General features: G+C 45.3%; 1 protein-coding gene across 1 annotated transcript in view; it reads right to left on the reverse strand.

Annotated features, from left to right (window-relative positions):
- Positions 1–22179, reverse strand: part of LOC125448151 (bone morphogenetic protein 1-like) — a 116061-nt gene that overhangs the window by 35586 nt on the left and 58296 nt on the right. Inside the window, exons 3-8 of the mRNA XM_048523220.2 lie at positions 19236–19319; positions 18282–18434; positions 17466–17583; positions 12501–12679; positions 11527–11632; positions 1199–1323 (exon numbers count right to left, since the gene is read on the reverse strand). Of these exons, the coding sequence (XP_048379177.1) occupies positions 1199–1323; positions 11527–11632; positions 12501–12679; positions 17466–17583; positions 18282–18434; positions 19236–19319 (765 nt within the window). The remainder of the gene's footprint in view (positions 1–1198; positions 1324–11526; positions 11633–12500; positions 12680–17465; positions 17584–18281; positions 18435–19235; positions 19320–22179) is intronic.

Here is a 22179-nt window from a genome sequence, read left to right on the forward strand (position 1 = left end):
ACCTGAACACAGCTTGCACACTGCTCATCCAAAGGGGTATCTAAAATTTGTGGGTGGTGGGTTGGTGGTTGGGGGGTGGGGAGAGATGTGGTGGGTGGGTTGGGGAGGAGAGAGAGAGAGAGAGAGAGAGAGAATGTTGGCCAACAGACCAGGTAAACAACTTGTTCCTTTTTCAAGTTTTACATGGGTCTTTTAATGGCCATTCTAATAGGCCTCTCACAGACAGGTCCTCAGTTTAATATCCCATCCAGCCAACAGCACCTTCAGCTACACCACACTTCTTCAGTATGTTTTGCGTGATATATCACAGAACTTGAACCCCCCACTGTGTAAACGTGAGCCAAGACCAGATGCTAGTGGCACTCTGAATGTTTTGTGACCTTATACACATGTATAAATGTCTATGTATATGAATATCGCGATGACTATTCCTTTTACTGCCACCTGGACGTACACATAAGAAAGAATTCATCAACTGTGCAATTTGAAGACAATCTATGAGAAAAGAAGGACACATTTTGCCAGCTGACAGACTGAGAGTGTGCAAAGGCTGAACTCAGCAAGCATCCTCCATCTAACCTTTTGAGCATCAGGTTTCACCCAGAGATGTCAGGCCACAGCTGGTTTGCATCACGCAACATCTTAAAGTAGGATCTCATGTTCTGTTAATAGCAACACCTCAACTACACCAAAGCAGTGAGGAGCCAAGAGCTCAGAGCTCAGTAAGGGGTGAGAGGACTGAGGGGTTTGTGCTGTCAGTATAGAGATTCAAATCACACTTTCCACCCCCCACCCCCAAGTTTTATTTCAACTCTTTACATCCGTGGTAATTGCAGACCATTCTGCTGCTCAGAGATCTGTGCAAAAGGCTGTATAGACCAAGTGAGGGTACAATAGGGATCAAATGTGATTAGCTGTTATTTCAAAATGGCTACAGTTCAGGAAGAGGCCATTCACACAGCTGTGTCAATGCTGGCTCCCCCAACAGCAAATCACCTGGCCCCAATCTCCTGCCTTACTGAGCCCAAGCCCTGCAAACCGTTTCTCTTCAGATAATGATCGTTTCCTTTTGAAAGTCATTACTGAATCTGCCTCCAACATATTCTCAGCTAGTGCAAGTCCTTTGTCAGCCATGCCTGCTCAGGCCATCCCCGTGATGGGTTATTCCAGATTCATATCACCCCCCAGCCCACCTTACCTGGGCATCTGTACAGCTTGCGAGCCTGGCTGATATCTCCCTTGCTTAGTCGTGTCCGCTGTCCTATTGGGGGTCGGACGCCATTCTCGTCGTACCGAGGAAGGATAGTGTCGAGGAAAATCCCCCTGAAGAGAAAAAGTGTGTCATTTAGTCAGATTGAACCCAACCCATCCCACTGAGTCAGTTGTGTCCTTAGGCAATGGACAGAATGAATGTGAGAGGACAGTACGCCAGTCAGAATGGCTAAGTCATTCAGACTGCCAGTTGTTAAAAAACTGGAAGTACATCTGGAGCAATCATACTCACTTGGGAGCTGGAGACAACAAAACTGAATGATGGGAGATGGACGGAGATACACTGTGCGAAGGAAATTAGAGTGAAAGAGAGTGAGGCACCAAGAGGTGGAGGGAAAAGATAGAGGGAAGGGAGATGCAGGGAGACAGATTGAGGAGGAGAAAACTGCAGGCAGCAATATTGGAGGGACAGGCTCAGGGAGTTGGATGCAGATACTAAGGAGTTGAAGGTAGTCAGAAGAAAGATCACTGTGGGGGAAAACTGGGGGATGGGAGAGAGACTGAGGGGTATCAGTGGGGAGAGAGAGAGGCTGAGGGATGTGAGTGGAGGGGGAGATTGAGGGATGGGAGTGGAGGGGAGGGAGACTGCGGGGTGGGAGTAGGAGAGAGGGAGTGAGGGATGAGGGATGGGAATGGAGTGGTGGGAAACTAAAGGATGAGAGTGGAGGGGAGAGATGAGACATTGCAGTGAAGGGGAGGGAGACTGGGGGAGTTGAGTGGAGGGTAGGGAGACTGAGGGTTGGGAGTGGAGGGGAGAGAGACTGAGGGATGGGAGTGGGGGAGAGGGAGACCAAGGGATGGGAGTGGGGGAGAGGGAGGCTGAGGGATGGGAGTGGGGGAGAGGGAGACCGAGGGATGGGAGTGGGGGAGAGGGAGACTGAGGGATGGGAGTGGGGGAGAGGGAGACCAAGGTGATGGGAGTTAAGGGGATGGAGACTGATGGATGGGAGAGAGACTGAGGGATTGCAGTGAAGGGGAGGGAGACTGAGGGTTGGGAGTGGGGGAGAGAGAGACTGAGGGATGGGAGTGGGGGAGAGGGAGACTGAGGGATGGGAGTGGGGGAGAGGGAGGCTGAGGGATGGGAGTGGGGGAGAGGGAGGCTGAGGGATGGGAGTGGGGGAGAGGGAGGCTGAGGGATGGGAGTGGGGGAGAGGGAGACTGAGGGATGGGAGTGGGGGAGAGGGAGACCAAGGTGATGGCAGTTAAGGGGATGGAGACTGATGGATGGGAGTGGAGGGGAGAGAGACTGAGGGATTGCAGTGAAGGGGAGGGAGACTGAGGGATGGGAGAGGACGATACATATAGGGTGACTCTGATTTACTTTGTGCTTGTTCCTGGCCAAAACTGGGAAGTAACTGGTTCAGCACATAATCCCTGGGCTGCCATAAGAAGTTAATAAGAAATCTCTGCAGCAGTTCAATTTTCAGAAGGGGCACAAAGTGGGGAAACTGGTTCCTCTCCACATCTGTGCATTCTGGCCACTAACGTGCTTCGAACTGATCAAAATGTGGTGAATTGTTAACAAAAAGACAAGCTGAAAAGCTGTAGAATATAATTGTCCACTCTGGGTGCTATCATTACAATTATCATTCAGCAGTGAAACTTGCATTTAAAGCATGATCTGCTCATATTCTGCAGCTCCTTGTCAGCAGCGTACCGAGAGACACAGAGGGCCAGGCTAAAAGCAGTGGGAGCGCATACCAGCCCTGAATATAGTGCCTGAAGAAATTCAGTGGCCTCAGACAAGTGGGCAACAACAGTATATCTTCGAATAGCATCACTGGACTCACACATTACCCAGTTCTTTCTCACTCACCCACCAGCCTTTTCAGATCAATCACAACACACCTCTCACATTCCTTCACCTGACCCACCTACTCAATTGCAAAGCTCACATGCACAACCCAAAGCTTGTGCATCTTGCTAGCTATTCAACCGTGACAATTGTGCCACCCTCCCCGACATGCTTTCCTTCCTCTCTTGTTCAGGAGCACCCCACTAGAGCAAGGCAGAGCACAAAAAGGTGCATGCCATTACCCTGGTTGAGTACAGAGCTGGGTGCTTGCTACAGCACTGAGCTCCAGGGTGGCAGTGCTGGCATTAAATCGGTATCAGGCACGAACACATATCACAACCCACCAGCCCAGTATCGAGACAGCAGACATTCCATGCGCGTGTGCTAACAGCCTCAGCAAATGGTATTTGGCATGGCTAGCACAGTGAGTGTGAAACCCAGTGAATGCCACTGTGGAGGCAAATCCACAATCAAAAACATTCGGAACTTTGAGGTTGAATTCCATGCCAATGTCTTCATGCAGGGGACCTTTGAAGGGCTCCACTCAGTTACCTTTGGAGGATAGAAGCCATAGGGGTAAGGCAGCCAGGCTTCCTGCTTCTAATCCCCAAGTGTAATCCTTGTAATTGCCTCACAGCATCCATTCAGCAGGTGAGAACAGGGCCAATCTTAGCTCAGTGCTCATTCTCGGTCTACCTGTTCAACCGAACCTTCTTGCTGTCAGAAAATCCAGATACCATATCCAGAATGTACACAGTTCAGGCATGATTCAGTCTTGTGAATCTCCAGTATTTGCATTCCCAGTTAACACAAAGATCAGCCTTGGCTCAGGCAGCGTGCTCGCCTCTAAATTTGAAGGTTGTGGGTCCATGTCCTATTCCTGAAACCCAAACACAACATCAAGCCTGAATACCGCTCTTGCCTGGGCATTGAACAGTTTTTCCACCGCCTCCACACTGATTTCTTTAATCACAAGTCTAACCCACCCTCTACAGACCCCTTCTCCCATGTCCAACACACATCATCCTCCTGGACAGTACCCCAAGGCCACCTACCCTCTCTAAACCTCTTCATCTCTACCTGCTGTCATGACAGTGATCGCCTCAAACTTCTCCACCCCTCTCACTTACCCCAACCTCTCCCCCACAGAACATGCAGCCCTCTGCTCCAACCCTCACCTCACTATCAAACCCACAGAAAAGGGAGGCGCAGTTGTGGTATGGCCTTTATATCGCCGAGGCCAGGTGCCAACTCTCTGACACCTCCTCCTACTGCCCCCTTAATCATACACCTGCACATCCGCTAATGTGGTCTACTGCATCCGCTGCTCCTGATGTGGTCTCCTTTACACTGAGGAGACCAAGTGGAAGCTCAGAAACCGCTTTGTGGAGCGCCTGCACTCAGTTCGCGATAAATGACAACACCTCCCAGGTGCGAACCATTTCAACTCCCCCTCCCACTACCTGAACGACCCACTTCCCCTCCCCCATTTCTGAAGAAGGGTCCAGACCCGAAACATCAGCTTTCCTACTCCTCCGATGCTGCCTGGCCTGCTGTGTTCCTCCAGCTCCACATCGTGTTATCTCAGACTTCAGCATCAGCAGTTCCTACTATCTCCAAACCTGGCACTTCAGTAGAGTGCTGACAAAATGCTTCACTGTCCGAAGTGAAATACTCAGTGTAGTGCTGTGGGAGAGACAATATTGAGGGACCGTTGAGCATTTAGAGGGTCAGTATTGAGGGAGGGCTGCACTGTCAAAGGGTTAAAACTGAAGTGGTTCTGTACTTGCAAAGGGACAATACTAAGGGAGTGTTTCACTGTTAACAAGGCAGTCCACAGGAAGCATTGTATTGTCGAGAAGCATTACTAACAGAACAAAGCACTGTTAAAGGAACCATTCATCTAAGGGACACTGCATAAGGCACAGTCCCTTAAGAAAGGATCGCACAGTGGTCAGCATTGCTGCCTCACTGCCAGGGACACAGGTTTGATTCCACCCTTGGGCAACTGTCCATATAAAGTTTGCACATTCTCCCTGTGTCTGTGCGCATTTCCTCCCACAGTCCAAAGAATTGCAGCTTAGGTGGATTGACCACGTTAAATTGCCAAAAGTATACACTTTAGTGCATTAGCCATGGGAAATGTAGGGTTACAGAGATGGGGTGAGTCTGAGTGGGATGCTCCTCAGAGAGCCTGAGTGGACTTGTTCAGCCGAATGACCTGTTTCTACACTTACCTGTTCAGCTGATTAATCAAACCAAAGTCCACTCTTCCCTTTAAGACTTAGATAAAACAATCCACGACACCATTTAATAAAGAGTAAGTGGGTCCTACTCCACAACTAACATTAATACAACAGGTATCTGGTCAGTCCTTGGCATACTGCAGTTTGTGGCAGCTTGCTGTGTGCCAAGTAGGCTGTCAAATCTCCTCCATGAACAAAGGCCAGCATACCAAGCTGCAAGGTGCACTGAGATAGTAGGAACTGCCGATGCTGGAGAATCTGAGATAACAAGGTGTGGAGCTGGATGAACACAGCAGGCCAAGCAGTATCAGAGGAGCAGGAAGTCTGACGTTTCGGGCCTAGACCCTTCTTCAGAAATGCACTGAAATGTTTTGAGATCTCCAAAGGCGCTACATAACTGCAACTTCTTTGCCATATTTTCAGTCCTTTCAGCCACTTGGCTACAATCCAGGAGAACACCTGCTGGGTGCAAGCACTGGGTTGAGGAAGCAGAACTGTCCAGCTCTCCTGGTTAATGCTTCTGCCAGCTATGTCTACCAACTGTTCGTGAGCAATGGCTCATCTTGCAGTGATCACACTTTAAACGATATCCTGAACTTTTCTGCTGATTCACTTCAACATGGCCTTTCATTAAAAGTTCTGAACAGTCCTCAAGAAGCATCACTGTACCAGAAACGTTAACTCAACTTTCTCTCCACAGATGCTGCCAGACCTGCAGAGTTTTCCTCACAATTTCTGTTTTTGTTTCTGATTTCCAGCCTCCACTGTTCTTTAGTTTTTTTTCTTCCTTGTTTTATGTTTACGGTCCTTGATCTCAACCTCCCTACTCCTGCCCTATCAAATTCTTTCATAATCTTAAATTACTAAAGGGTGACTCTTCTATCTTCTCTGTCCAATTAGAGAATGGTCACAGTACAGAAGGTGGCCATTCAGCCAGTTGAGTCCATGCTGGCCCTCAGCAAGGGCAATTGTTTAGTCCCACTTTCACCCTGCTGACTTCCTGTCTTCAGTTCGCCGCTCAATTCCCCTTTGAAAGCCTCAACCAAACCTTCTCCAGCACACGCGGAGGTCATGAATTCCAGACTGCTGCATAAAAAGAGCTTTTCCTCACATCATAATTGCTTTTTTGGCCCTCTGACTCTCCATCCTTCTGCCAACAAGAACCGTTCCTCTTCTATCTTTTCTGATGGAGCCTCCCAGTTTTGGCAGCACCCTCATGAATCTTTTTTTACTGCACCTTCTCCAGTATCGCTATGAACACTTGGTATGATGGAGTGCAGCATTGCTCACTGCAGTTTAACTAAAGTATCACACTAGTTCAGTGTAAAATTCACTTCCTAGCTTTTCAACGCTATGCCTTTTAAAATGAATCCCAGAGGTTGCTTTGTACTTCAGGAATGTCCCAGGGTTCAGGTTTGTTAATATGGAGTAATACTGCAAAACAAGCAGCTTCATTCTAACATAGTGAATCATTCCATCACACAGCTCAATTCAACCTAATCCACATTAATCTGTCAATCTAGGCATGAGGAAAAAGGTTAAATAGAGGTTACAATCAAGATGAGTGGAGGCAGAATGTGTCACAGTAAAAAAGCAATGAAAGATACCTGATTTTCTTGAGTGCTGCAGGGGAAAGAACATTATCTGGTGTAATAAATTAGAATGCATTTTAGCTGGAAAATACAATTAAAAGATGAAATAGGCTTGTTAAAGACACTAGCTGAACATCAACCAGATGCCCCAAGTGCTCTCAACATCAGACCGATATGTGTCACAGTTGGCAAAGGCACAGATTTTCCAGCTCCCTCCTCCACCCAACATCGCCCCGCAGTCTGAAGCAATCTTTAATGCCTCTCCTTCCCTCCAAAATCAGAAAGAGACCAAATGAAGAGCAACTTCAAACAGCAACATGACCCATCTCTCTGTGTGCTGTGCCGAACAGTTCAGGATCTGAATCGAAGACTGCAACACACTTGCTCACTTCCTACAGGACAGCCTCTTCACAAGGAGGGAGACTTTTGGATGGTTCCGTATCAGAAAGGGACTACTTAGGCTGGCAACAGTGAAGCTAATATATGACGTGGATGTATTTCTGTGTCAGAGTGTGGAAACAATAGGAGGCCATGCAGCCCCTCTGCCATGTAACTGAAATGTGACTGATTGGCTCACTTTTACTCAACTTTGCTCCATACTCCTCGATGCCTGTATTCGAGGCCATCAAGGGGTAGAGTTCAGGGATTTTCTCATGCCTGACTGCTCGGCAATGCTCACAGCCCACAAAACAAACTTGACTAAACATGAACTTATTCCATCCAGAAATTAAGTCGTAGAAAGCCCCTTTTCTCCACCCTTATTAAACCATATTCTCTAGTTCTCGATCCAAGGGGAAACTTCCTCTGAGCATCCACCTCGTCAAGCCCCCTCGGAACCACATATATTTCAACAAGGCTTTTTTATTCTCTGAAGAGCATTGGCCAAACGTTCCCTACAAGACAACCTTCTTCATCTCAGAGGCCAGTCAGGTAATCCTTTTCTGAACTGCTTCCACTGCAGGTGTATCTCTCCTTCAATAAGACCAAAACCGAATACAGTACTCTAGGATTCCCAGGATCCTTCAAATTCAGGGAGTTTAAAAAAAAGCAAGTTAATCTATAGCCCACTGGCCAATTTGGAACTTGGAATATCAAGTCCAACTTTCGAAAATCAAGTCTGTGTGCGATTGGTGAGATACCAGAGATACACTGTGCAGTTTCACTGAGCCAAGGAACCACGGTGCAAGGCTTTGAAAAAGGCAGGAATCACATACTCTAATTTCTTCGAGTAATATCAGGAAATGACAGGATCCAGAAGCAGTGGCAGAACAAGTTCACAACTTGAAGAAGTTGTGAAGGCTGGAGCCCTGGAGGGAGTATGGGGTTCTAGAGCTCCACAATCCAAGGAAAAGCGAGTCAGAGAAAATGAGCCAAATTCCACATTCAGGACAGGCAAGGAGAAAGGCAGAAAAAGACTGTAACAAACTTAATTTAATTTTATTGACCAAGAGTAGAAGCCGAGTAGAGATGTTCTAGTTGTCTTATTCAGAGCTTATGGCAAGTGAAAATTCAAAATCCAGGGCACACTTGCGTTCTTCCCTTACATTTAATGGTATTACCATTGTTGAATCACTTACTGTCAACAGTCTGAGAAGTCTAACTGACCAGAAACTGAAATGTATCACCCATTCAAATTTTGTAGCTGCAAGAATTTTGCAGAGGCTGAGAATTTTGTCGTGAGCAACTCATTTCCTACCTCCCCAAAGCCTGTCCGCCATACACCGGGCAACAGTGCCTTGCCTGGACAAGCACAGCTCCACCAACACTCAGAAGGTTCAAAACCATCCAGGGCAAAGCAGCCCACTTGATGGACACACCAGCCATCACCTACAACACTCACTCCCTTCACTACCATTGCTCAGTAGCAGCAGCATGTACCACCTACAAGATGCACTGCAGCAACTCGCCTAGACGCTTTAGACAGCACCTTCCAAACCGTGACCACTTCCATTTCGAAGGACAAGGGCAGCAGATACATGGGAACACCACCCCCTGTAAGTTCTCCCCCACGCCACTGACCATTCCGCCTTCAGTGTCAGCTGAATCAAAATCCAGGAATTTGCTCCCTAATCACACCGTGAGTGTCCCTGCACCAAGGAGAGTGCAGCAATTCAAGGAGGCAGCTCATCACCGTCTTCTTAAGGGCAATTAGGGATAGGTAACAAATGATGGCTTTCTCAGTGACACCCACATTCAAAAATATAAAGAAATATAGAACATTCCTATATGTACCAAGACAACCAAAACAATAAAAACTGGCAATCCTGACATTAGACAAACTGCTCCACAGGGCAACAGCTCTTGGACTCCATCCAACTTGACAACGTTGTTGATCATAAGTTTCAAGTAGGAGGGCCCCTTCTCCAACATTTCCATCTGGTCTATCTCAGCAAGGATTCACTCTGGACTACCAACAACCCATAATGACAGGAAAACTTATCTGTTTGTCTTGGCAGAGACTGCTCTTATGTATTCTTTACATGAAGAAAAGTAGATTCAAGCTACTGCCCAGCAATTAAGATTTTTTTACTCATACTTGTGGTGAAGGAATTGTATTCAATGTTGAGGGTAAAAATCTGTTCAATAGCTTCAGCAAACACAGTGCAAGTGGGCGTGATGGCATTAGGAATGTATCTGACAAGGCAGATTCAGTATGTGATCTATTGTGATCTGCCTTGATGGCTGTTCCTCATGTTCCACTTCCAGGGCAAGCAGGCACATCTTCCCCAGCCCGTTCTCAAGTGATTGAGTCATGTTCACATTTTCTGAGGAAGGTCAAAACCAGTCGAATCAGTCACCAGTGTGTGGTCTGTGATGTTTGTAGTCAATCACAAGGTATGCCATTGCGAAGTGGGACTTTTGTCGATTTATAGGGTGCAAAGCATGTTCCTGCAGGCGCTACAGAATTTCAGAGTGTGTGTGCTGTGTTAATTTTCAGTCAGTGCTGTTCTTTGCAAAAACTAAGTTCAATGCACGCTAGCGCAGGAGGCCACTCGAGCTGTGTTGGTCTCAATATCCCAGGAGTAACCCTCATGACTTCCTAGAAGTGCATATAGGCATAAATATTGGTCTAATGTTTCTGACCCAAGCTGAGCAGCAGCACCTTGCTGTAGGGCACATGAACCAGTGAGCAGCACATTCATTCTATTGCCGCACGGGATAGCCGCCAGTTTCCATGTGAAACTGACTTTCATTTTGACCCTGGCTCCAGCCTTCTGCAAGCAGGCCAATGTATGGTCAAGAGTGTTGCCGAGACATTTTGGCAGCAGACGGTCGATCATAGAGTTGGAAACAGAGTTCTTCCCTGGCCTCCAAGTCATTCAGGTGGAAGACTAAAATGATAGACTTGGCAGCATTTGGCTGAAGTCTCCATCTTCAATAAGAGTTTTCTCAATGGCCCAACATCCTTTATTTAGCTGGGGAAGCTAGCAGAGAGAAACTATTTCTGCCAGTTGGGCAGCTGAGACAAGCTGTAAAAATTACTGTCAGACTTTTCAGGAGTGATGTTTCGAAACACAGACAGCAGCTGATTCCCAATCAATTGATAAGACTGAATTAAAAAACAGAAAATTTTTCCCTTAATTCTGGACTCAAGCATCACAATTATTTGTGCAACGGGCCTGAAACCAAGAAAAAGAATCATTTTTTGCGGCAGAATTTGTGAGCCACATAAGAAGAGGAAGGGAATTATACTTTGGTTTCCTGTCTGATAAGACTCTTCCTGAACAATAGATATCTGATAAAACCACAGTGCACTGTGCAAGAGTGTCAAAGAAAAAGCTGATGCTTGTAAAATCTCTTTCATAAACTGCAAAAAACTCCCAGAGCACTTCACAGCCGGCTACATGCTGATGAAAGGCAAACACTCTTGGAGAATGCACATCAATATGCCAGAAAGAGCAGTTTGATGAACAGGCAGTGTAAAGTTTTGGCCAGGATAGTGCGAAACCTTACCTGCTCTGCTTTGAATTATACCACCAGATCATTTAAATCCAGTAAAACAGAAAATAATGACACTTCAATATTTCCTCAAATCTGTGTTTCCGGTGATGCAGCACTTCTGCAATTCTATCTTGCTGACATGAAAAGATCCCTCATTATTATCACGTTGTCGTGTAGCACTCTCGCAACACTTCCACTCTGACAGTGCAATGCTCCCTCAGTGCATACCCTCTGGCATTACATTGCTTCCTCAGGACAGCATCTCTGCAGTGCTCCCTCAGTTTCATCCTTCCAAGCATGCAGTTCTCCCTCAGTATTGGCCCTCTGACAGTGCAACACAGCTTCAGTACTGACCCCCCTAACAGCACAGCACTTCCCCAGCACTGACCCTCTGACAGTGCAACGCTCTTTCAGCACTGACCCTCTGATTGTACAGCACTCCTTGTGTACTGACCGCTCCACTGTACTCCCTCAGGACTGAACCTCTGCCTGTGCGGCACTCCCTCGGTACTGATCCTCCAACAGGTACGGAGCTCCCTCACGGAGTGGTGACCTTCTGACAGTGCAGCACTTATTCAGAAGTGATGAAGAGGAGTGGATTAGATGGATTGAGTGAGGAAAGGAAGAGGGAGGTCAACAAGATGAATGAGGAAGGGGAGGGCACAAGGCTGGCACAAACCTCGAGAAAGTGTTCCGGGCATAATGCATGATGCTATCGAAATCATATGTCTCCCCCAGGGAATCCACCTCTTCCGGGTCCATCTTGAGGAAGTTGTACTCTTGGCCTGAAAAAGGGTTCAAGAGGTATAACTGGCCCAATGGCCCGAGCAAAGAAGCATAGCACACAGCTTTATAAAACAAGTGGGTATTTTCTGCACATGTAATGGAAGTATGGGCTTCCGAGTACACATCACCACGTGTGCAGGGAGGGCACATGCATGAGAGTTTTTGGGGTGGGTTGGGTTTATTCTTGATCAAAATTCTGACATATAATTTCCAGTTCATTGTTCTTCTTGGGAAGTAGGCGCCACTGTGAAAGGTCAGAATTCGTTACACACCCTTTATTGCTCTTGAATTGAGAAGCCTGCTCAGCTTTTCCAGAGGCCATTAGGTGTCAACCATATTTCTGAGAGTCTGGATTCACGTACGCCAAACCAGGTAAGGATAGCAGATTTGTAAACCAGATGGAGTTTTGTAATAACCACTGTAGTGAACATGGTCACAGTTACTGAGATTATATTTTTAAGTTACCAATTTAATTTAAAATTCCACTGCGGTGGGTTTTGAACCCCTGTCCCTAGAACATTAGCCTTGTCCTAAGGCAGTTCTGACGAAGGGTCACCTGACCCGAAACAATAACTCTGATTTTTTCTTCACAGATGCTGCCAGGCCGGCTGGGCTTTTCCAGCAACTGCTGTTTTTGCTTTCAGCCTTGTCCTATGGTCTAGCAGAAAACACATATCCAATGACGTTACCACTCACTCCATCACCACCACATCAGTCACCACCCTCAGAGAATTTCCCTAATTGTGTTGAAGGTGTACAGAAGAAGTGAAGTGTAGTTTGTATTCATATAGCGCCTTCAGGTCCTTCACTGACATTTGAACCCACAAACCCTTGGACTTTGAAGGAATAGACAGCAGCCACACTTACCTGGCTGGATGTTTTCCCTTACGATGGTCACATGGTGGTCTCGGTCAGGCCGCGTATGCTCATGCCAGAATCCAATGACATGGCCCAGCTCGTGGACGACAATCCCAAATTTGTCGCAGTTCTTCCCAATGGAGATGGCCTGAGGTCCTCCGCCTCTCCGCCCCACATAGGAACAACAGCTGCAGAGAAGCAAGCCACACAGAGCCTTGTGAGAATTTCAAGAGGCCTTTTTTTGTTGCTGGATCAACAATATCTCTGCCAATTCTGAACAGTCCTCACCATGCCTTTTAGCCTTAATGCTACGGCTATCATATGGATGTGGGACAATGACAGTAGGGAGAGCCGGTGGGTAACCTCTTATGACCTCAAGTTAAGATCAACTCCAAAATTTATCTAGCTGTCCTTTCTCAATCTATTAACATGCTGCTCTCATGGTAACATCACAGAAAAGAATTCAAGTAACTAATTCTGCTCCAGCCCTCCCTGCCCTCAGCCTGACACACAGCTCTACTTTTTAAGGAGCTGAGGAAACTAAAGGCAAAGGGAGGGGGAGAAGAGAGAAAAATGTAAGAAATGGTTCAAAAGACATTCGGAACAGAATATTTCCATTCCTACAGACCCTGGCAGGTCAACAGTTACATTTTTTGAGTGCAAATTACTCTTCTTCAGAACTGAATCTCCCTATTCATATCAGATTTCAAATGCAAACTCACTTTCTCTCTGCACAAATGCTTCCAGACCTACTGAGTTTCTGCAGCATTTTTTGTTTTTCTTCCAGATCTCCAGCACCTGCAGCTTTTAACTTTTAATTCAAAACTAGGGAGGCTATTGGGCAAGGGTCTCTGATAGAAGACGTATACCAAGCTCAGATTCAAGCTGAGTCGAAGAGTTGCTTCTGTGTTACTGAACCTTCAAACAGAAACCCATGTGCAAAACACACATCACAGAAAACAGGCCATTTGGCCCAACTGGTCCTTGATAGTGCTAATGGTCAACAGAGACACCTCCTGGAACCCTACCGAGCAATTCCTTTTACTATTGCTGAGACTGCAAAAAGCAAAGCCGGCAAGCTTGCTATTTATGGGAATTGTTAACCACTCCTAAGTTTTCCAATCGTCATGTGTCTGAGCTTGGGTTTCCCCAAGTTAAAGATAAATTTCAAAACAACAGGAACATTGGGAAGAAAATTCAAACAGCAATCTCCTCATCGAAGAGGAGAAGGCTACAAATCATATTCTTTGGTTGATAAGGAAGCAATATTGTGTCTGGAACAGGCACTGCAAGGAAAGACAGACTTGCATTTTCATTGCGCTTTGCACAACCATCGCATCCAAAGCCTTGAACCGAAAGAAAGACTTTTGAAATGTAGTGACTGTTGCAGTGTTTGAAGCACACAAGTCAATGAGTACACAGCAAGCTCCTTCAAACATCACTTGGTGTTGTAGGTCACTCAATGGGTCTGAGTCGCTTTGGAAATTCTTTCCACCTATGCAGCAACCTGGGGTTAAGGACAGTGATGTTAGAGGCACACACTTCCTTTCCATCACACATCTTTAGGGAAGGTGATGGCCTCGTGGTATTATTACTGGACTGTTAATCCAGATACCCAGATAACGGTCTGGGAACCTGAGTTCAAATCCCACCATGGCAAGATGGTGTAATTTGAATTCTGTTTTAAAAAATCCATAATTAAAAGTCTAATAATGAACATGAATCCATTGTCAATTGTCAGAAAAACCCATGTCCCTTAGGGAAGGAAATTGCCATGGCCTACATGTGACTCCAGACCCACAGCAATGTGGTTGACTTTTAACTGCCCTCTGGGCGATTAGGGATGGGCAATAAATGATGCCTAACCAGCAACACCATCATCCTGTGAATGAATGAAAAAACACAGCGACCAAGGATTTATCTCATTCTTACTGCATAGCAGTTATGTGCATTGGAAGGATTCGCAGATTGCTGGTCCATTTGTTTGGCCACATTACGAATGTACCTTCCTTAACTGTCAAAATGTGGGATGGTTCTCTAATCCCTAGGGGCTCAGATCCTAGGGGTTACTCAGTGTAGCACAGCGCCTTACCAATCAGCAATTGGATAGTGATCAACTTATTTCCTTGATTTTGCAATGTTATTTGAGGGAGAAGTATGAACAAATAGATGCTGATCTCCGTTGAAATAGACAGGCACTTGGGGCCTCAGGTTAATAAAGGGGCATAAATTTCAAATTAATGCTAGGCTGGTCAGGGATGATAAGAGGAATCACTTCACACATTGGGTGAATCTGAATCTCATGCTTTCTTTATAAAGAAAAATACTCTGGAACAGTTTATAAACTTTAAAACTGAGACCAAAAGACTTCTGTCGCACGTGTGTTAGGGAGCCAAGTTAAGCAGATGAGGTTTTAAAAAATATTGTTCATGGTACAAGGACATCTCTGGCAATGCTTGTACTGTTGCCTGTCCTTGACTGCCATTGAGTGGCTTGATAGGGCCATTTCAGAAGATAGTTAAGAGTTATCCACATTGCTGTGGGTCCAGAGTCTCAAACTGGGTAGGGATGGCAGATTTACCTCCATAAAGGGCATTAGTGAATCAGAAGCATTTTTACAATCATCAATGATAGCTTTGTGTTTTCCAATTCCAGATTTTAATTAATTCAATTGAAATTCTACCAGCTGCTGTTGTGAGATTTGAACCCACGTCCTCAACCATTAATCTGAGCTTCTAGATAGCAAGTCCCTTGGCTTTACCACAACACCACTGTCACCCAGGTACAGAACAACAGCAGTGATCTGATTTTATTGTGGGGAATAAGCTCAAGATACAGAGCATCCTGTCCTTCTGTTTACGTTCATGCGGCAAAGCCCAAGTGAGAGACTTTGCTGCCACATGCTCACACTCAAACTTATTATTTCCCCACAGCCAAAAGGGCCAACTGCTTTCACGCAGCTTGTATCACGAGAATAAATCAGATCTCACACGCCACATAAAGGCTCTTGGTGATCTTCCAACACACGGAATGCATTAACCCCTCGCCTCGGGTAGCTTAATGACAGGCCAAGCAGTTTGTTGACACCAACGCTCATCGGCACAAGGCTACACACAACACTTCACATCTGTTGCTTCAGGAAACTGGTAAATCCCCTCTGACAAAGGTATTTGTTTCAATTCTTGGCCCCGATGGAAAACTGGTTCATGTTTACAACTGAAACTCTCCAACCGAAGTGTCCGCAGAATGGTTTAACATCTTTACATAAATATTTTGTAGGTACTATTGTCCCACCGCATTTATGTTAAACCTATCTGACGTGATGCAGGGAACAACAAATTGCAGCGAAGCAGAGGAGAGTTGTTCCGGCAGAGAGCTGGTATGGACACAACAGGCGCTGTGCTTCCATGCTGTAACAGTTCTAACTATTCTTTATCATCAGCGTGTAATCAGTTGCACCAGGGCTGCAGCTATGGGAGTCAGTAATACTGAGGCTGGAACTGCCTGACGTTACAATAGCTAAGTCAGTTCAAGATCTGTGATGGGGGTAGAGGCCAGAACAACTGGTCACAGTTCACAGAGTGGCACAGATTTGGGACCTCTGCTGCCAGGATTTATCTGAGCAGTGCCTGAAAGATAGATTCAATTGTCACTTCCAAGATGGGAATTGGATAAACATTTTGGAAAGGAAACACTTGCAGGCAAACAGGGAAAGAGCAAAGGGAAGGGACAAACGTAATTGCTGTTTCAGAGCGGTACACAGGAGGCCACGATCTTTGCTTTATGACTCTTAACAGTTAAACCAAAAGTGATGCATCTTTAGAGATCACTATCTCTTGCTTTCAAGGGTAACGTGTGAAAATCCTTTACTGATTTGAGTTCTATTGTCGAAGAACATGGACACACAACATATCACTGCTACTTTATCGGATACTGTTGATTTCATTCCAAGATGTCCACCTGGGGTCAATGAAAAATGTCACACTGATGAATTGGAGGATGCTGGTAGAGTGGGGCCAAATTCCAATGATTAGAGAGAATTCTATTCTGTATCCAACTCTGTATCGAACTGCCTTGTGAATGTTTGATGGGGACAGTGCCTGAGCTGTGTCTCTCCTGCAAGTGGTTGATGGGGGCGGTGTAGATAGTGTTTCACACTGTATCTCACCCCAAGTTGTACCTGGCTCGGGAGTATTTGATGGGGAGAGAGTAGAGAGAGCTTTACTCTGTATCTAACCCTGTGTTGTTCCTGCCTGGAGTGTTTGGTTGGGGTAGTTTATAGGGAAGCTTTCCCCTGTATCATAATTCATGCTATACCTGCCCTGCAAGATGCTGGTACTTAGTTTCTGAAATGCAAATGTTTAATTACTAGTATTCATCATGCTTTCATTCGATGAACATCCATCACTTTTATGAGCAAAAACATCATTAAAATGTTGTTTTGATTGCCAAGCTATTTCCTACTGTTGACACAGTGTTAACCCCCTGAGAAATAAATTCTATTAGTTGTAAAACCTCATCTGTTACTGTTAAAGTCTTTCACAAAAATAAAAAAAAGTCAAAGGTTTAAAGCCCCCTATTTTGCTTTGTAATTTTCCCTTCCATCTCGTTGAATTTAATTGTTGTCTGGGGACGTGCATATACAATGAATCTGTGGTCACAAACACATTACACTGAACAAGAACAAGACCTTTCTGCCCAATGTGTCCATGCCAACTATACAGCAAGCTTCCAATTTGACCAATTCCCCCTTTTCCCATAATCCTTCGCAGTTTACCTTTTACAATCAATTCCCTTTAGCAAGTTACAATTGAATCTGCTTTCACCAGCTTTCCAGGGAATCCATTCTGGACCCTAACAACCTGCAGTAAAGGTAACAATCTGTCCTCATTGGCCCCTCTGTTTCCACTGTCCTAGGTTACAGATGTTAACTGTGCTGGCATCAGGAGGCATTGGTTCCTCACAGACACTTACCCACAGGGTCTGTATGTGAAAACAATATAGCTGTCTTCGTCAGTGCGTTCCAGGAATGTGACACAGGTATGCTTCTCCCAGTGCCTCATCGCCTGCCTGAAGATAGCTCTCTGGCTCCCTGTAAAACAGCGCAGATTCTATTCAATCATTTCAGACAAACCAAGCAGAAAGCACAAGACAGCTTCAGGGCAAACATCTACAGTGAGCCATCCCATTCTTATCACCGCTGGCGCCTGAAAAATGCTCTCCTCAACTCTTTACCCACCTTTTGACGACTCACTCATCAGCGTTGTGCATAGAATAACTGATAGCCAGAGTAGTAATCTCTTGCTAGACTGTTTACTTTATCTTCTTATACAAGGCATTGTGGCAAGTACACTTTATACATTTATTTCAGCAAGATTTACACTAACTCATTACTTGTTTCTATGTTTTTCATGAAATTAATTCCTGTCCTCTCGTTACCTGTTAATTTGACATCCCAATCTGCTACTCCAGATGTTTTACTTGCTTTTTCAAACCTAGGGTCTAACTATTTATTGATTGAACTATTAGTTGTTAGTACATTCAATCCCCAGATACACCTCAGCCAGTTAGAGCTGATGTGCCAGCCAATCAGCATCCTTTTCTTTATAAACTAAATTGGTGTGACTGTGCAGAATTTGGCATTCTTGTGTTTGACTTGATGAGTGCAGGACAAAAAAGCTCTTCGAGGATATTCAAAAATATTTTTGTGCTCATCATGATGAACCCAATGAGCTGACTGGTCTGATAAAGGTGGGCTAGTTCCCACTGAAGGAAAAGGGTAGCACTCACCAGTGAAATTTCCTCCAATCACGTAAGGGATCACTCCCTCAGGCCAGACGCGCTCGGGACGGGAAGTGGAAGCTCGGCGAGTTCGACTACGAGTCTCATTCTTCCGGAACTTTCTGCCCCTCCTCTTGCCTCTTATATTCCGGGCTCTATCACCTACACAGGAGCAGGAGGAAGTCTGAGAACATGGTAATAGCACAAATAGAAAGCAATCCCGTAGCTCAGGTTAGTTCATTGACAAAAGAGTTATGAGATGGAATGGATTCAAACACAGTGTGCGGCGGAGGGGAATTCTACCCAATTTGGTCTCGTCGTGACTTCACTGAAGAGGGTTAGGAGAGGGGACAGACTTTTAGGGAAAACGGGTGCTCCAAAGTGGCAGCTGCCCGTCAACATGGCAAGAAGACGGGAACATAGAAAGGTTGTATCAGAGATGGAGGCCATGTCAAGCTGCATGTCCGCTCCCTGCAAGAGCAACTGGGCTGGTCCCACTCAGTCTTACACTGAAGAATCAGAAGCGATTCTCTTTCTCCTCACAGCAGGGCTCAAAAGATTCACCAACTCAGCCAAGTTGACACGTTAAAGATTCTTGTGCAGATGTTCACATGGCAGTGAAATTTACCCACAGTGCAGTGGAGCCTTTCCACTAAAAGCTCTGCATTTAGCTTTCCCTCCCGATTTCCCATCACCAACTTGCCCACCCCTTATGTCTGCTGAACAAACTCAATCTCATTCAGGCAAGTCACCAGTTGCACCTTACATCCCCCATTCAGACGTGCACTTGGTGAGTGCCAGCCAGTATCTAGCCTGAAGGGCCCAAGGCAGAGCCAGCACCTACAGGTCTTCACTTCCTAAACAGCTAGACAGCCATCTGAAGTGAGAGTCCTGCCCCATTTACATTCTCTGAATAAGCCAACAGAACTTTGTTAAAATGGCAAGGATTGTGTGGGCTTGTACCTCGCTGTGCCTTGCTGCTGAGTCGGCCCACTGTACTGTCCCTTGAAAGGTTCGTTCCGTTCAACTGCAGGTCACTGAGCTGATCTGAGAGGGAAAGTAAAAGAGGCTGTTAATGTTTTTTTCTGTTCAACAGGAATCATCCAAAGAGTTTAAAGTGATGTGCTAATACCGTACAAATTACTGTCATTATCACACAATTGTACAATAGATGCATGCTCTCCAACTTCACTGACAGAAATTTTGTCCAATTGAACTGGCTAATGTAAAACCTAGGAAATGGTAATTGAGTGGGCTGGAAGGATGCGTTTGTGGAACTGTGTGTATTGACGGTGTATGGGTGCACAAATGAGAGTATATATGTGACAGATGAATATATTTGCATGTATGTGTATTTATAAGGGCTAAGTATATGGAAGTACATGTGCAGTGTGTGTTCATGCACACGTGTGCAACCATATAGGAGTCTGTGTGACTGTGCACATGATGGTGTGTGTGTGTGTGTGTGTGTGTGTGTGTGTGTGTGTGTGAGAGAGAGTGAGTCAATGAGTTTTTATGACAATGCACAAACATGCAGGCATCTGAATGTATGTGAGTGAGCAACAGCAGATGTGTGAGAGAATGAGTTTTTAAGTATATCTACATGAGCGTATGTGTGACTGTGTGCGCATACATGCACTAGGCATATACAAGTGTATTGATCACAGAATTTTTTTTCCTCACAATGTGTGCGAACATGCAAGCTACAGTTTATATAATGTGTGAGTGTGTATAGAAGTATGAGGGAATATTAATGTGTGTCTCAGGATACGCAAGTGCCTGTCTGTGGCTAAGGCAGGATTCAGGGATGATACTCCATGGATTCATAGCAATTATCCCCCGAATGTTTCAACAGCCAGTTCTGAAAGGGAGTGCAGAGAAGATAAACATGTAGAACAGTACCTAATGATGGTCACTGCCTTCACATCAAAACAGGGAAAAGAAACAGATTTCACTGGAAGGATAACTAAGGCACAATACAGGGTAGACCACAAATTTGAGACAAGGCAAAGTTGTTTGGAAATTCAGCTTTTTAAACAAAATCCATGCTAAAGTATATTGCAACAACTGTTGACTGCAGGTTGTACCTGCAAAACAATGAACTGACCCACAGGTTATCACAGTGACCCTGCATGTGTCAAGGTACTACAGATGGACCCAGTCACCTCTCAAATCTCTGAGTAAGTAATTTGCTACAACAGCCGTCCAACACAAAGCTGGTTTTGTGTTATAATGTAATTGTATTCAATTCCACTAAGTCAAGGGCCTTCACCTCTTGCTCTTGACATATTAGGAGGCTTTATTTCTGAAAGGCATTCCTTATCTCAGGCACCTTAGCAGAACAAGTTAAAATCTGAAGTGCAAGGTGCCACCAAGTTTGTAAAAAAGCAGGAAACTGAGGCAAGTCTGAATTTTAAAAACGTACAGGGTCAAGTGGCAGCTGAAGGCTTACAATTCAGGATCTTCTAGTACATTCTGTTTAAAATCAGTGCATTTAGGGAACTGTAGAGTAGCGGTAATATAGTAATAATCCTGAAGCCCAGGCTAATGCTGTGGAAACATCATATGACATTCAATCACAGCAGCTCAGTAATTTAAAGTCAACGAACCAATCTAGACTAAAATGCCAGTCTCATTTCTCATGATCATGAAACAACTGGACTGTCATAATTCATTTCAGGGGAGGAAATCTATCATTCCTACCTGCTCTGGCTTACATGTTCCTCCAGCCCCAGAGCTCTCAATTCTCCCTAGCCTCTGGAGTTGCCTCTTGTGCCGTTTTGTTTGTACTGAAGTACTGTAGAAAAGGCCTTGGCAAGTGGAGCTACACAACATGGCCTCCAGCAATCCAAGGCGGCAGCTCACCACCCCTTTCTCAAGGGCAATTAGGGATGGGGCTACTGGCGCAGATAGCAATGCTTGCTTCACAAAAATGCAGTCAAATAAAGGCTGTCATCAACCTAGGATCAGAAATCTGGCTTATCCACAGAAGATCTGGTCCATTAACACCTTAGACTAACAAAAAAAGCTGCCATTCTCAAAATAAAAACTAACGCCATCAATCGTTCATAGAAGCATTCAGTGTAGGAGCTGGGGAGCCTCGGACGCTGAGGGGTGACCTTCTAGAGGTTTTTAAAATTATGAGGAGCACGGCTGGGTGAATAGCCAAGGTCTTTTTCCCAGGGTAAGGGAGTTCTAAACTAGAGGCACAGGTGTAAGCTAAGATAGGCCAGTTTTCAAAGAGACATAAGGGGTAACTTCTTCATGCAGAGTGTGTGGTGCATTTAAAGAATGAGCTGCCAAATGAAGTGGTGGAGGTGGGTAAAATTGCAACATTTAAAAGGAATCTAGATGGGTACATGAATAGTAAGGTTTTAGGCAGAAACAGGCTAAACATTGGTAAATGGGACTAGACTAATTTAGGATATCTGGTCAGCACAGACAGATCGGACCGAAGGTCTGTTTCTGTGCTGCACAACTCTATAAGACTGTTGAACTGTTTCTTAAGAAGGGTAATCTAAATAGGCCCATGACTTGTGTTTCTCCACTAAGCCCCTGAATATCTTTCCTTTTTCAATGAATTTGGATAATACTTCAAAAGTTGTGATGGAATATGTTTCATCAACCCTTTCTGACAGTACATTTCAGATCACAACAACTTACGTTTGAAAACAAATCTATCCCCACTGCAGGGGGTGCCTGTTCCAAGGATGCTCATCTTGAAGAAGTTGTCGTCCTCCCTCTGGGAAGACCCCAGTTCTGAAGAAGGGTCCCAATCTGAAATGCCTGACCTGGAGCACTGACTCAGTCCACTCTAAGTTCTTGAGTCAGTTGTCATACCGACTGCCCCACCAGAGGGAACAGAATTCTCACTTAGTCTGTTAAAACCCAGCTATACCCCTGTATT

The sequence above is a fragment of the Stegostoma tigrinum genome, chromosome 40, assembly GCF_030684315.1.
Source record: "Stegostoma tigrinum isolate sSteTig4 chromosome 40, sSteTig4.hap1, whole genome shotgun sequence".
In the NCBI taxonomy this organism is placed as follows: domain Eukaryota; kingdom Metazoa; phylum Chordata; class Chondrichthyes; order Orectolobiformes; family Stegostomatidae; genus Stegostoma; species Stegostoma tigrinum.